Genomic DNA, 16,709 nt, shown 5'->3' with positions numbered 1-16,709 from the left:
AGCGAACTTTAAACTGTGACATATTTCCAAATTTTACAAATTCAGTCGGATTTCAAACATTTTGAGTGCTTTTTGTTCAGGTGTGTTTATATATTTGGTGAAAAGTAAAAATAAATATCATCAGATTGCCTAGGTTGTGCTGAAGAAAAAAAAAAAATATATATATATATATATATATATACTGTACATTTTTAACGTAGTAATGGAGAAAGCAGCTGAAATGCTCTGTGTTGTAAGAGTTAACTGTTTTTCTCAACTGTTTTTTTTGTTGTGCTTTTTTTCATCAATGCTCAGTTAGCCCTTGAATTGTCCCCTGGAAACAAATAAAGTTATTTTGAATTGAATCGAATTGAAGAAGTCACAAGTTACGCCTCAGTCCCGCCCCCGAAGGTCATTGGCTGAAAATAGATCACGTGCTCCGCGGCTCTGTTATGTGATTGGACAGACGTAGTGTCATTTAATGACGTACTGCAACGTTGTACGTAGGGTCAGAGGGAAGAAGCATGGCCGCTGTGTTGAGAGGGTCTCGTTACCTTGTTGGAAGGTGCTGCAGCCATGTCGACTCTATGTTCGGTAAGCAGAGAAACTTCACGTCGATAGACGACATATATGTCGTCACGCTGTCTGTAGAGGCTCAGGCTGTTACCTGAAGGCATTTCGTGACGCAACGGAGACGAGTTCTGTTTAAAATGCTCACAGAGGAGTTTGGTTTCACGGTGTTTGCTGCGTTCGCTGCTGCTTGAGGAGATTTTTACCAGTTCACAGTTAAACATTGAAGAAGGTCTCCTGTTAAGATTTGCTTGACTGGTTGAGCTGTGTACAAACTGCCAGTTTATCTTGACTAAAATTCTCAAACACTACGCTACCCTGTCCCCCATTTTTCGTTATGTAATGCCACTCTTTTACCTACACCTTTACAGGAAGATAGCAGGTGGAGGCAGAGTGAAAACATTTGACTGTTTGACTGAAAACACCCCTTATTTATCCTGTAGCAACTGCTATTTGATACTTTGTAACATACAAAGTGGTGTTTTTAGTATGAAAAATGTCGGTGAACAAGCGTTGTTGCAATGCCAGTACATACACATACGTTTTTTGTTTAATTAAATGTATGTATATATTAAGAACAATGTGCTTAAAGTACACTTTAAACAGTGTTGTATCTGTCCTTTACTTTATTTATATTTCTATCAACTTTAAATTGTACTCCTCTACATTTCTAAACAAATTGTGTACTCTATTCCCCCCAAACTATCTTTGTTACACCTTGCTAACAAATACAGTCAGAAGAAGAGTTGGTAATGGTCTGTATTTATATAGAGCCTTTCTAGCCTTGATAAGCCTCAAGGACACATACAGACTAGCAGAGCCAGGAATTGAACCTAAAACCTTCTAGTGGAAAGAAAACTAGTAAGGAGCCTTCGACTTCTACCAAGGTCATTTTCTCGTAAGATACTTGTACTTTTACTCAAGTATCTCTTTAAGGTACTTTATACAAGATTGACTTCAAGTATTTCTTTTTCCTTTCTTGTGAATCTTTATTCACTCAAATTATTTTTCTGAAAAAAAAAAAAGACCTTACAGCTAACTTAAAGTCCTTAGCGTGGTTGTATACTAGAGCTGCAACTAACGATTATTTTCGTAATCGATTAATCTGTAGATTATTTTTTTGATTAATGGTTGATCGGTGTTTGTCGAACCTGGAAATGAAGATGTTTTCAAATGTCTTGTTTTGTGCACGAACCAAAATGATTCCGTTTTAATGATTTCTTTGTTATGTGGAGCAAAGAAACAAAGAAAATATTCACATTTAAGAAGCTGAAACGATCACAAATCTTGTTTTAAAGGTGCCATATGTAAGAATGTGGCCAAAAACTGTTATTGCATTCAAATTCAAAATATCGAGGTCTTTTAGGTCTCGTTTTCTGACTTACCTGGCAACCCGTGGTTGCTCTGCAGCTGAGACTCTACTGACTGCAATGATTGGTAGACGGCTGTAGGTGGCGCCACATGCCAGAACATGATTTCAAAACATAAACATGATTTGCAGTCTCCAAAAACATATTTAATTGCAAATATTTTGGCTGTACTGTTGTTGTTGTTGAGTTCAGTTTGTTATATGAACATTATTCCTGAGTCTCTGTGACATATTGGGAGGATTTTATGGCCAGTTGCTTTAGATTTATGACATAATGCACCTTTAATAATTAAAAAAAAAGCTTCAAACCGATTAATCGATTATCAAGATAGTTGACGATTAATTTACTAATCGATTCGTTATTTCAGCTCTATTGTATACTAACTGCAGTCATGGCATAGAGGTGACAGTTATGTAATGCTTCCCATTGCCGTGAGCAGTTAAAGTGTTTCCTGAAATATAAAAACAATATCGATATTCCATATTGGATGACTACATGATTGGTTAAAGATATATGTGATCAGCTTTTTTGCCTGAAGAGGAGCCTCTTATGATTCATTAATATGGCCCTTACCTTTTGTAGTCTCCACAAGGTCTATGGCCTCAAAGACACAGGTGGGATTTATTGGTCTGGGCAACATGGGAAACCCAATGGCCAAGAACCTGCTGAAGCATGGATATCCAGTCATTGCTTCAGATGTGTTTCCAGAGTCCTGCAAGGAACTGCAAGAGATGGGAGCTCAGGTGAGACCGTTAAACACATTTCCTTAATTTCGTTTTACATTTTCTATACGTTCTCCTATTTTCCTCATCTAAGTCTGATTTGTAAATGTCATTTTTCTGTATATCATCTATTCACTTACTGAACGGTTGTAACATTCAATCTCCCACTAAAAACAACCAATGCACAATGTATATATATTTCTTAAGGTATTATATCAGTAGGATTATGTATATCTCTCATACCTTCACCTGCATATTTCATCTGTACAATGTATATTTCAGCAATGTATTTTTCACTAACAATGTACATTTTTCTGTGTATCATCTGTCATATTTACTGCACTATGTATACATTTTGTCTGTATATTCATTGGTACTTGTATATTTTACCTGCAAACATATACTTTTCGTCTGCTCCATGTTAATTTTCCCTTCTGTACATGTATAGTTCTGTTCAACTTGGACCTAATATAATATTTAACCTCTGTTTTTCTGTACCATAACTGCATCAGTTACCTAAACGGATTCCTTGGAGGCACCTCCCTGGCAATAATCTTGTTTCTGATTCTAACTTTCTTTTTTTTTTTTAAGACTGTTTTTATTGGAAGCAATTACAAAACAATTGCAGAGCAGTGTAACAAGACTTCCATTCTCTGATTCTAACTTTGATCTCCTCAGATTGTGGATAACCCTGGTGAGGTAGCAGACAAGGCTGACCGCATTATCACAATGTTGCCCTCCAGTCCCAATGTCATTGATGTGTACACGGGACCTAATGGCATTCTCAAGTATGTTTTTTTTTCTTTTTTTTTAGTGTGATAAATGTAACCTATCCTAAATGTGTCTAACTAATGTATTTTTCCCAATAGAAAAGTAAAGAAAGGCTCCCTCCTCATTGACTCCAGCACCATCGATCCTGCTGTGTCAAAGGAGATGGCGGCTGCTGCAGAGAAGATGGGGGCAGTTTTTATGGATGCACCTGTATCAGGAGGTAAATTTTAACCTCTGTTAAGGTCATGCTTTTGGCCACTTTTGTCTATTTTCAGAGCAGTGTCGCTCTGAAAGTTAGGGATGGATTTGGATTTGGAGGGTGGATTTCTGGGATATAGGTTATGACCCAGGGAAGAAATTTACTCCAATTTCAAGGAAATGAATGTTGTAACATGCAATATATGAACATGTATTTATTTACCCTGTGGGAAACCGAGTGGCCTTGGTGGAGGTCTTTATCTGCTACACAGAACTGATCTTGGAATACTGCTTACATTTGTAAGTTGTTGTTTTTATTAATTTAAACCTAATGCATACATGCAGGACAGTCCTGCAATAAATGCTACATACCTAAATCTAATAAATATTACACTCATCTGTGTAGGTGGGATGAAGAATTAGCCTTTAGTAAACTATCAATCTTTGTAAATGCATGTATACAGTGTATTATTTAGCAAGTAGTCAACTTTCTCATATGTGTAAAATGCAGGGCTCTAATGCGTAATTAGATGGTTTAGTAACTTTAATCCTGCATGGTTTGCATGTTCTACTCCACAGTCCAAAATCATACAGATTTGGGGATTAGGCAAATGGGACACTCTTAATTAGGGCTGCACAATTAATCGAAGTGTAACTGAAATCACAATACAGCTTACTGCAATATTCAAACTGCAGGTGGTGCAATATTTGTTCAAGCCAAAATGTATGTCCAAATATCATTTTAGATGAGTTATTGTCTTGATCTATACACATATTATTCTACAGACTGAAGAGAACACCTTTGCTTCTCACAGAGCTGCACAAATTTCACACATTAATCCTTTTAAATTTGTTTTTTGATTTAAAATGAGAATAATGATGTATAAATGACCATTCCCTCTGATATCGCAATTACGTAGATCTATTCAAAATCATTCAGCCTTACTCTAAATTGACTGTAGGTGTGAGTGTGGATGGTTGTTTGTCTGTATGTGGCCCTGTGGCCACTTTATAATAAGTACACACTATTAGCATTAGATAAGCATTAATAATTATTGAATTAAATTATAATTTATAACAGATGAATACTCATTAGTATGTAGTTTATAAATGCAGTTTTAAATGTTTTACTCATCCCATCAGTGTCCAAATAGCTGCTGTACTCAAGCAGCCAATCGGCATCCAGCTCCAAAAAATTAGCTCTTTGATCGACTTACAAGGGACTGCTCTCTCACCTCTCTCTGTGTCCAGCAGTCGCTCAGTACATGCTGACACTTCAGCACATGAGTAAAACATTTAGAACTGTGTTTATAAACTACATACTAATGAGTATTGATGCGATATAAATGATTAATTCAATATTTATTAATTCTTAACTAATGCTAATAGTGTGTACTTATTATAAAAGTGTTTACAATAATCAGGAATAACTAGGGGTCTGAAAGCTGCCCCATTGAACTATTTTTGTGTTGATGGTGCTGCTTTGTTGCTGAAGCACTGGTTGATAAAGTCCACCTTTTAACAGTAGGATAAAAAAGCAGCTGGAGTTGTTTGTCTGCATAAATATGACCAACTATAAAGTGTGTGTGCTCACTGACGTCCTTGGGGGTCTACACAAAATAATTGAATTTGACCTTGTCGCTGTCAGGACAGCCATGTTCTTTGAATTTAGGCTGTTGCATTTTATGGTCTGGCCCTTTAAGATTAGTGATGATTTATATGCTTCCGTTCTGTGGTAGTGCACACAAATTAAAATCCTACTTTTTGCCTTGAATGTATGTCTGCATGTGTGTGGTTTAGCTGCCAACAAGTGTGTGTGTCTGTGTCATTCTTTTAATGTCACATCAATCACCCGGCTCTTTTTCCCCTAAATGAATCTTTTTGAACATGTTATTCTGTCTGTGGTCACACAGAAATCAAAAGAAGCACAGTGGCACTGCAGTGACTGCTTCACCCACTGCGGTTGAGATTTAAACATAAAAAGCACACGTGGCAGGGATGTAATTGAGTCGGCGTGTGATTGTTGTTCCTTCATGTGAAATATTTTGGAAGATAATATCATCTTTCATTCGTCTTGTGTTTGCTCTGAAATAACTAAAGTTTACTTTTTAAACTTTGTAAGTGGCGATTTCCTGTTAAGTTATGCTAAGTCATTGTAGTAAAGGGAAAGAGAGAAAACTAGAGCTGCAACTCACAATTATTTTCATAATTGATGAATCTGTCAATTATTTCCTCAATTAATCGAGCACTTGATTGGTCTATTAAATGTCTGAAGATGTTGATGGGTGTTTACCAAACCTGTCTTGTTTTGTCCATCTGAATTTTTTCAGCTTAAATGCTTTCTTTGTTCTATGGAGCAAAGAAAATATTCACAAGCATGTTTTGATTGTCAAAAAAAAGCCCTGCTGGAAGCACAAAGAAGTGTGTATGAGAAGCTTTTGAATTGATCTGCTCAAAAACCCCATCATTCACTGTGATGGGATAAACACTTTTTGTCCCACCCACCTCTGCACTCGGGTATATGTGTACATGTACACAGACACTCCCTCAGTCAGGTCTGATAGTATTACTTGACAGAGTCTGTTTTCAGACGAAGGACACGGCATACAAATGATGTTACTTGAACTTGTTTTTGATCCGTGTTGCATGGCATATTTTGGAAAAATCATGTACTATTGACCATTATTTATCAGCCGACCCGAATTTCTCATCTCACTGTTGTAAAGATTCAATGAATTTGTGCTGCATGCAGTGAAACCAAATCTAAGGTTTTTTCTGTCTGTCTCAACTCTGAGTCCCACCTGTGTTCAGGCTTTCAGGGGAGATGAATGGAAAGTGAAACGGAATGGTATTTTTGCCCTGTTTTATTAGCTTATTACAAATATCAATTGGGAGATGGTGTAATTTAGTTTCTTGGTCATTACCCGGTTATTGTGTGTGTGTTTGTAAGTAAGGCTTTGACCTCCTGTGAACCTGAATGCATTGTCAGTGGCACAGACCTCCAGGAACGGCTGTTTCATAGCTCTGAGGCACGGGATGCTATGCTAAGTGAAAACAATACACTGTATAAAGCTACTGTTGTCCTTTTCAAACTAGTGTTAACCTTGAGTATTTGGTCTAATTTTCTGGTTGTGTGGCTCCTGTGTGCATACAAGCTTTGTGAGAAATTGCACACTATGTGGATGTGTACTCTAAACACGCTGTTTCGGTAACTTTAATATATACCTCAGTTTGTAGAGAATCTGTTTTTTAATTGTGCTTGAAAACATGACATTTTAAAGAAATGTTGATCTATTTATGTATTAATGTTGTGCTGACATGTCTCATGAAGGATGACCTCTGCTGTATTGATTACCATGATCATGACTATCTGTTAAACTGTAACGTTGCCATCGGTCTGCTTTTATTTAAGTGAATGAAACTTAATTAATACCTCACCCTGTGTACCAGCCCCCCAGTACACCCTTCCACATAAGCATCGTAAGCATGGTTTTTTTTAATTTCCAGGTGTGGGTGCTGCCAGCTCGGGTAAACTGACTTTTATGGTTGGAGGAGCAGAGCAGGAATTTACAGCAGCCCAAGAACTTCTCAGCTGCATGGGAGCTAATGTGGTGTACTGTGGTCAAGTTGGAACTGGACAAGTATGAGCTGACATTTCCTATTAACCAGGTTTTCTGGTTAATGTATGGTTTCTTTTATTTTACATTTATATGTGTAAAGATATCATTGGTTTAATGTGTTTGCTTGTTGGACACTTGAGGTTACTGAATACTCCTTCACCTGTTACAGGCGGCCAAAATATGCAACAATATGCTTTTAGCCATTGGAATGATTGGTACTTCAGAGACGATGAACTTGGGAATCAGGTAAAAGCTCACGGGAACAAAAGGGACGTCGATAAATCATGTCCAGACATGCATGTTTTTTTTCCCCCCTAAGACATGAATTGTATATCTTTTGTCACAGACTTGGTCTTGATCCTAAACTTTTGTCCAAAATCCTGAATATGAGTTCCGGTCGGTGCTGGTCTAGTGACACTTACAACCCTGTGCCTGGAGTTATGGAGGGAGTTCCCTCTGGGAATAACTACCAGGGAGGCTTCGGCACCCAGCTGATGGCTAAGGTCAGTTTGAAGTAATTTTACACTCTATTTCCCTGGCCTGCATTTGAGTGCAGTGTTTCCACAAAGATCATGATGAGGGCGTACTATCAAGCATATTTTATGGCCTAATGTTTACAGAATTAAAATATTTTTTGCTTTGTATGTATGTGAAATTGTTATTCTTATTTAAAATGTCATGCATGTAACTTGGACTTAATTGAAAGTTTCCAGAAGAAAAACAGTTTCTGCAGTTTTCTTTTTCATCCTGGAAAAAAAATAAATGAACACATTTTTCCAAAAAAAAGAAGACAAATCTACAATGTGTGGATTTTGGTTTTGAGTTAATTGTCTAGAGTTGTTTCTATTCTAATCTGATGTTTGCCTTTTGTTTTTAGGACCTGGGCCTTGCACAGAGCACGGCCACAAACACAAAGACGGCCGTGCCCCTCGGCTCCTTGGCTCATCAGATCTACCGCATGATGTGTGCACGTGGTTATGCCAGTAAAGATTTCTCCTCTGTTTTCCAGTTCCTGCGGGAGGAAGAAGGCCAGTAATGTCAGCCTTCACCCCCCCGTCCACTGCCTTACCAGGCCCGGCCCTGCACAGAACTAACATGCAGTCTAGTTCGGGTGCATTTCCCCCTGATGACTTCCTTTCTTTTCTTTCTCTCGCTCTCTCCTTTTTTTTCCAAACTTTTGAGACCTCCAAGCAGCTTGGCACATACTGTGAGCCCTTCTCTCCTGTCGGAAGTGATGTTTCCTGTGTGATCTGCCCTTTTTAATATGAAACACTCCTCTCAGTTTTATAAGCGAGTCAATTGTCACATGTGAAGTTGTGGATTCACAGGATTAGAAGTCGGGCAGTGGCAGATTTGGAGACTGCATTATTGAAACTGCTCAGAGTGCTGAGGGAAATGGTGTCATCATTACATCCGTTTAAGGCTCAACGTTCACAGGGTTCAACTGGTAACATGTTACATTACAGTTTAGTAACAACATGGTAATTGTGTGGTAATTTTAAGACAGAGGTGTAATATCATGATCTATCTAAATTCTGATATTTTAAAGAATGTTTCAGTGATATTTTTTTTTAAAGTAAATAAATTGGTAAGTATAGGCTGCCATTAGTGTGATGCCTTCACAAGTGTGACCACATGTATCCTGTCCCTGCATCAAACATATGAACAGTATTACATACAACAATGAGGATAAATTTCAACTTTACGACATGATAATTGCCTGGATTTCGACTCTGGAACATGGTATTACGTTAATATCTCCTCATTACAACACTAACACTTCGTGATTACGGAATGATTACCATACAAAGATTGTGTCATGTTATTTCTGAACTATTATATCTATTGTTTGAGGAAAATGTCTTTATTGTTGCTGCGTTTCTGTTTTCTTGGCGCTTGTGTCTCTTGACATTTGAACTAGTTACTGTGGAATTAAGCGTGTCACATGAAATCATTATTAGGAAATAAAGACAAGTGAAGACGTCTTGAGTTTTTTTTTGTTTTTTTTACAAATGTATTCAATTAATTTCAAACCGGTAGAACTTGACTGACAATAGTCTGAAAACAGTGGAAATCTTTTTATTTTACCCATTAATCAGATGCGTGTCGTACATTTATATTTTCTCCGGAGAAGAAAAGAACACAATTATGTGAGCAGAGGAAAACAAAACGGAGCTATTTTTGGACACGCGTTGCTTTTGGTAAATAGTTCCCAAATGTTCTGCTTTGCATCGTGGTTCAGCTGAACAAGCCGTCAGGCTGTGTTCCTGCAGAGCAGATGAAAACCGTACAACACTGTACTTCATTTAAATACGCATCAAATAATCCAACACGTAGCATCATGCAGCTCGCTGCTGCCGCGCGGATCTGGGGGATCTGGACCTCTTCACCCGTCTTGCTTAGACCAGACCAGACCAGACCAGACCATGAGAGCGGCGTGTTTCTGATGTTCTCTACTTAGAGCCATTGAGGGGCCGAGGTGCCACAGGTCATGCGATCACAAGACGAACCCATAAAAAGTCCATTAAGCACTGTAGGCTAAGAGCCGTGTTGTCATCCGCTTGATATGTCCTGCAAACAGACAGTGCTTTGGTCCGAGGCCTGCAGTAACACACACACACACACTGTGAGGCCCTGACATAATCTGCACGCCATCTCCGCTCCACGTATGTCTAAATAATCTTATAGTCTTATTTGCGTTTTCGTTGTTTTTTACTAACTACATTGTCTATTTTCGTGTCCAATTTGCACATGCATTGTTCCAACAGCAAAGTATTAATGCCTGTATTTTGATTGTACTTGTAGGAACGGATTGGATTGTGGCGCAAAAATAGTGCAGATGTGAGTACATTTCTGTCCACTTACAACAATGTAATATATTTTATTTTATTGCATTTTTTTGGGTTTTAAGTTTGCACTCTGAAGCATCAACGGATCGGATGTAATGTCCAGTCTGCGGTGTTTCATTAAATCAGAAACTATCCAGGTTTTTATTATGAAGCAACTTTCGATAAGATTCACATTTAAACAATTTCAAAATTAATGAATAAGTTTGTTTTTAAATCGACCTCTGGCTTAAGAATTATACTTCAATCCGGTCGATTGTTATGGGATGAAAACTTAATTTATTTTTATGGAATATAGTTCTTTTTGGCAAAAAAAAGAGAAAAAGATTGCATTTTGTTTTGCTTCGGTTTTAATTAAAGCGTAGCTGTCTTTAAAATAGTTATTATTTAATCTGACAAAATGATAGCATTTAATTTGTTAAGGAAAAGCCGCATGTGTGTTTAAATCACATGAACAATTTCACATCCGCCACACACTTTCCTTTAACACGATCATATCGGTTCTCTGCGCAGTTTGTGCGTGAACAACGCGCCGAAGCCAACACTTATTTATTCTATCTCAATGTTCTGCTGTGTTGTCCAGTGTTTCTGATAAATAAACGCAGAAATCACACTTGAACGTATATTCGGTCGCGTAAAAAAAAAACCATCAGTCTGTAGCTTTTTTTTGCCTGAAGTGTGCAGACTACTTACTCACTCCTGCCTACCGGCTATGAACTTGGGCCATAAAGATTTACAGCCTCAAAAGGTGGGAAAACGCCATTAAAAAAGTGCTTCGATTTAGTTAAAAAACATTCCTCTGGGTCTGTGGTCTCACTTCAAAAAAAAATAGAAATGTAAAAGAAAAACGAGAGAAGGTGTGGAAATTATTATTTGTCTTGGTGTTTCATATTTGGTATTAACCGCACTGAACCCTACACAGGCTCAACAACTAACTCACCGCGCACAACAAAACAAGAGCCATCTCTGTAGAAAACACCCTGACTATTTTCCCGCAAGAGGAGCAAAACTATCCAAACAGAGCCGAGTTATGTCCATTTATACCACACGACTTTTTAAATCTTTAAATCAAACTCTCCTCCAGCTTTGGGCCTTCCTTCCTGGTGCGAGGTGTCTGTTTCGCCAGGCTGCCACTTTCAACTTGACCTTGGCCTCCAGCCGATGCGTATATGTGAGGAAGAAAGCAGCCAAATGTGGCGAGCTCTGGGTCCTCTGTGGACACCGAACTCGTGTTTGACGCGTAACTGAGCCAAACGTGAATATGTTTCAGTTGTAGATCTTTTCATACACATGTTTTGAATGGAAATTGAGTATTTTTTGTCTGTAAATTCCCCATGCGTAATTGTCCGAATGCTTTAAGCTAAGTTTAGAGAACATGTTGTCATATTATAAACACGTCTGCACTTTAAACAGAAAACAATCACGAGTTATAAAGCAAAATATAATGTCTAACAAAATATCACAAATCTCTTTTGCTTTACTCCTTACAGCAACTGTATTATGGCACGCGTAATTGCGCACGAGTTCATCCGAGAAATAAATGCATGTATCACTTACAGGTTTTTTCTCACGCCATGTTTTACACAATTCCTCCTAAAAGCCTGCTCTGTGTGCTCTCTGTGCGCAGATTCATGCCACAGCTTCACACCACAGGAGAAAAAAATACATATAGGTCTTGTTTGCATAAAAAGGTGGACCATACCCATGTTCAGCATCTTCACAAACACACACACACACACACACACCGCTTGTTATGCGTTATCTGGTGTCTAGACGTTTATCATCTCCTTTGCATATCACGTGCTTGGCTCTGGCCAATAACCTCGCGATCTTTATGTACTCAGGCGTGCTGCTTATCGTTACTCTGCCGGAGTCCCTGCTCTCTCCTGTCTCTCTGCTCAGTTGAGGGGATTTTGAAAAAGAGTTGGTCGTCTCGATGTAGGGCGTGCTATGACCGCGTCATTGCTCCTCCACTCGCACTGGATTGACCCGGTGATGTTTGTCTACGACAGCGCTTTGGATGAGAGAAGCAGGAACATGGACGGATTTACTGGAGGTAATTTTGCTGCAAACCAGTGCAGGAATTTGCTAGCGCATCCAACCTCGCTGGCTCCCAGCACCACCTACACCGCGAGTGAGGTGCCAGTCTCTGGCATGGGGGAGCCTGGCAAACAATGTAGTCCCTGTTCTGCCACCCAGAGTTCACCCAATGCGTCTCTGCCTTATGGATATTTTGGCAGCAGCTACAGTTACCCATGCAGGATGTCACACAGCAGCGTCAAGCCTTGCGCACAGCCTTCCGGCTATGGCGATAAATATATGGACTCCTCTGTGTCGGGTGAGGAGTTCTCCAACAGGGCCAAGGAATTTGCTTTTTACCAGGGATATTCCTCTGCTCCATACCAGCCCAGCTACCTGGATGTCCCCGTCGTCCCTACGCTCAGTGCTCCATCTGAGCCAAGGCATGAATCCCTGCTGCCCATGGAGCCTTACCAGCCGTGGGCCATCACTAACGGCTGGAGTGGGCAGGTTTACTGCACCAAGGAGCAGCCACAGTCGAATTCTCTGTGGAAATCCACGATACAAGGTAAATCTGGAGCTGTTTTTACGGCAATATTTGTGGAAATAGGAAATGGAATTGAAAATGTTTGCAATCTGTCCGATGTAGAATGTGTTTCCACTATATTTTGTGCCATTAAAAATAAGAAAATCTTTATTTTCATAGTACATTCATAATCCAACCAGTGCAACGTCTGCCAGAAAAATATGTCAACATGAAATATATTAGGAACTGTTGAACTTGGAAACATAAACTGTTGTTTTTCGTCTCCTTTAAATAAAAACAAGCAGCATTTAGAATAGAATAGATGTACTTTATGAACCCCAATCTGGGGAATTTGGTGCAGTCTTTTGTAAATAAATGGAATCCGTTTTAATGTTTGTTAATAAAACACATATCAATGCAAATATCTTCCCTGGTGCTCTGAAATATGACATTGAATCTGTTTTCTCTCTCTCTCCCCCCCTCCTCAGACTCAATATCTGCTGGAGACAGCTCCATCCGCCGTGGGAGAAAGAAGCGCGTGCCTTACACCAAGGTGCAGCTCAAAGAACTGGAGAGGGAGTACACCACCAATAAATTCATCACCAAGGATAAGAGGAGACGGATATCTGCGCAGACAAATCTGACAGAGAGACAAGTGACAATCTGGTTTCAGAACCGGCGCGTAAAGGAGAAGAAAGTCGTGAATAAGTTCAAAAGCTCCAGTTAGCGTGGAGAGATACTGAGAGAAGATAAAAATGGATGCGCTTCCCTCTCCCCCAAAAACTCAGATATAATTTATTACAATATGAACTGTTTTTTCTTTTGACGCCAGAGTGGCTCTGTTTTGACGCACACGTTTCCTTCCTCACGTTTTAATTGGATCCAGAACCTGCGGCCTGTTGACAGGAGATCGGAAACGGTTTGCAACATGTTGACCAAAGTGATTCTGCGAAGGATGTTTACGCGTGTGTGTGAGTGTGTGTGTGTGTGTGTGTGTGATCTCCTGCAAAAAACTATTAGACTTTATGTCTCAGGAGGCCTCAGACATCCCAACACATCCTCCTGCGCGTCACAATAAAACATAATCGGATGAAAACTGAAAACCTGAGTCAATTAGAGCTTTTATTTTGTGACCGAGTCAACAGACAATAAACTCAGTGGTTAAATGGAAGAGGACAAACAAATAATTCAGTTAAAAAACACCGTTTTCAGAATTAATTCATAATTAAGCGAAATAACATAAAATACCTCTCTTACAGCACTTATTTATAATAGATAGAAATGTTTTTTTAATGAGGTTATACATATCTGCCTTATTTCATTTCAGTGCATTTGGTCATCAGTGAGTATCTGGTGAAACTTTATCAAACAATCTGAATATTTTCAGTCGTTTTCCTTCACTTTGTCCCCGTGACGTCTTTTCTGAACAGGATGTGTGTTTTTAATGTTGAGAATAACTCGCATGAAGTTTTTTTTTTTTTTTTTTTTCCATGAAAGCGCTGAAACAATTGTGTATTATTTAAACATGTAAATACTATCTGACTCCAACTAATCTATTCTCCCTTTTTTTTCGACTGCAGTAACCAGAAGTTTTTGACAATAAATGTTTGAGAGACAAAGTGCGGGCTTGTCATTTTCATTCATCTTGTCGAGTCCAGAATTAGTTAGTAAAAGTTTTTATTTTATTTTATTTTATTTTTATGAATGAGATTACATAAGTTCATCTTATGGTTGATCAATATCATCATTTATAATTGGTTGTAATTCCCCAAACTGATGCTGATGTTCACAGGCCAGCAGGCCTTCAGGACTCAGACTCCTCTGAGGCGCTGCCACTAAGGCTCAATGTTGCCATCTAGTGGTGAAGCGTTGTCAACACAACTGCTGACCAACTTCTATTTGCTTCTATGTATGTGTGTGTGTGTGTGTGTTCTCTTTAGGACTTTTGCTGGCATAAACACCGACCTTGTCAGGACCAGTAGTCCTCATAAAGACCAAAACCTGGTCCTAATGAGACAGAGGTTAGTTGATTTAAAAATAGAAGAAAAAAAGTTAAGTTTAGAGGCATTATTTGTGATTTGGTTAAGATTATAGTTAGGCATTAACAGGTTATGGGTAATGTTCGTGGTAATGTTTGTTTGTAAATGAATGGAAGTCAAAGCGAGTGTTTGTGTTTTCTTTAAAGATATTTCTCGCTCTTTCTATATGTGTGTGTTTAAATTCAAGGAAAAAATATTGTTCATATTTATACACAGGTCAAGATGGTATTTGTCAGTTAGTTTGAGGTTTGTTCCGCTGGTTTTACTCATTTTTACTTTTTTGTTATTAATAAATTAGTCAACTGGTTTTTATGTATCTGTTCATTTGATTCTTTTAAAATGTTTGTAAAATATTAAGGTCACAACTCAAAACCTAAAATTGACGAATATAACAGGGTAAATAAAAAATAAAAAAAACTCACTGGATTATTATGGTTGTTGGTGTTGTTTTTATTAATACCACAACTAATAATAATAATAATGATGTCAATAACAATAATACTACTAATAATACAAATTTAAGTGGGATTCGCGGATGTTTAGTGTGATATAAAGTAATGTGTGCAGAATGACATAACAAAATGTTTCAAATATTGGACCGATTTTGACAAACATTTTGCTGATTACTATTTTTTCATTCGCTTCCTTTAAAATGTTAAACTGCGTCTGCCAACGATTTTCTTGTGCGATGCATTTTTCAGTGCAAGTTAAAATGTTATTTCCAAAAGACATTAGGCGCAATTTTATTTTGAAATAAGCAATAAAGCAAATAAATCAGTATATAAAGAGTGCAGAGTATTTTATTGTATTGTGTAAAAGAATTCAATGATTTGTCCGTCGTTTACAAAATAAATTAAACACTCACAAAAAAAGGCATTATTAGAATGTTTAGAACGATGTAAACAAAGTTATCCCACTTTTACGCACAGCTATTTTCTGTTGCTCTCATTGGTATTCTGATAATATTACAATGCAATGAATTATAAGATGACTTCACCCATTCAAACCAGCGAGCAGCTCATATTCGTACATATACAGAAGCAGGGAACATGTGCACTGACCTCTGAACTGTCCAGCTCCTCTTGATAAACTATGGCCTGCAGGTTCCGGTTGTATTTGAACCTGATAGTCAGTGTCTGTCATGTGAGGAGAGAGAGAGAGAGAGGGGGGGGGGGGCTCTCAGCTCACTCTCAGTCTGGGTCATTTAACTAACAATAGCAGAGAAGTTTATCGCTGCAGAGAAGCCTGGACGCTGCTTAGACTCTCATGTTCACATGGGTTTGGAGTTTGAAATAACGCATTGGAGAGCTTTGCTTCCCTGCTGATGGCTGCATTTGTACAGTGTTGTTGTTTTTCGATGAACAACCATCGTCAGTGATGGGGACAGAGAGAGCTTCCTCTGTGGTTTCTTCCCTCTTCTTCGGTGTCATTGCTCCCCCTAACAGCTGAAGCGGGTCAATGCAGCTCGCTGGAACATTTCCGGTGTGTGCATGCAGGCCTTGAGGTGCGCCACCAGTCCACTAATATTCATATATAATCATTGTTGTGACACACTGTGTCAAGACATGCGTGTAAAAAAACAGTTATTGTGGACATTTTGCTTTGATGTTGGAGTTTTTTTTTAAATCTTTCCATTCGCCTGGGGGAGGAAATTAGAGCCAATAAAATTCACACAGTAACAAAGACATTAAAGACACAGTAAAACAGAACGGAACAGACGCAGCAAAAATACAGCTCCATTCAACAAGACTAGTTTCATAACCACTTTTTATATCAAGCATTTTCCCCTTATTTTAGTTAGTTGTGTGTGTGTGTGTGTGTGTGTTGGTGGTTCTCAGGGGGGATGGGATGTTTTGAATGTTGTGCAATGAACTTCAGACAAGCAGAGACAAGTCATTTGTTTCTATATCTAACGCATTTGTAAATACAGTTTCTGTGTAGAGGGGATATCCCACTGTTTACACACAAACAAACAAACAAACAAACTAACTAACCAACTGCACACACATAATCATCACGCTGCCTGGAAGGCGCTGGTATCAGGGTTAG

At 38.6% G+C, this 16,709-nt stretch overlaps 2 protein-coding genes across 2 annotated transcripts; both read left to right on the top strand.

Moving 5' to 3' along the window:
* Positions 1-480: 480 nt before the first annotated feature.
* Positions 481-9,214, top strand: hibadhb (3-hydroxyisobutyrate dehydrogenase b). Its single transcript, XM_083893199.1, has 8 exons — positions 481-573; positions 2,502-2,662; positions 3,320-3,429; positions 3,511-3,632; positions 7,118-7,251; positions 7,400-7,476; positions 7,577-7,733; positions 8,108-9,214. Exons 1-8 carry the CDS (start codon positions 504-506, stop codon positions 8,264-8,266), a joined length of 990 nt encoding a protein of 329 aa, XP_083749325.1. The 5' UTR covers positions 481-503; the 3' UTR covers positions 8,267-9,214.
* Positions 9,215-12,026: 2,812 nt separating this feature from the next.
* Positions 12,027-13,348, top strand: hoxa13b (homeobox A13b; the record flags this gene model as incomplete). The annotated part of the gene is made up of 2 exons (XM_083890603.1): positions 12,027-12,663; positions 13,110-13,348. 2 exons carry the CDS (start codon positions 12,027-12,029, stop codon positions 13,346-13,348), a joined length of 876 nt encoding a protein of 291 aa, XP_083746729.1.
* Positions 13,349-16,709: the final 3,361 nt, after the last annotated feature.

This window comes from Microchirus variegatus (assembly GCF_963457635.1).
Source record: "Microchirus variegatus genome assembly, chromosome: 1".
NCBI classification, from domain to species: Eukaryota; Metazoa; Chordata; class Actinopteri; order Pleuronectiformes; family Soleidae; genus Microchirus; species Microchirus variegatus.
Note: the sequence above shows the minus strand (reverse complement) of the source record. Positions and strands in the feature narration are given on the sequence as shown.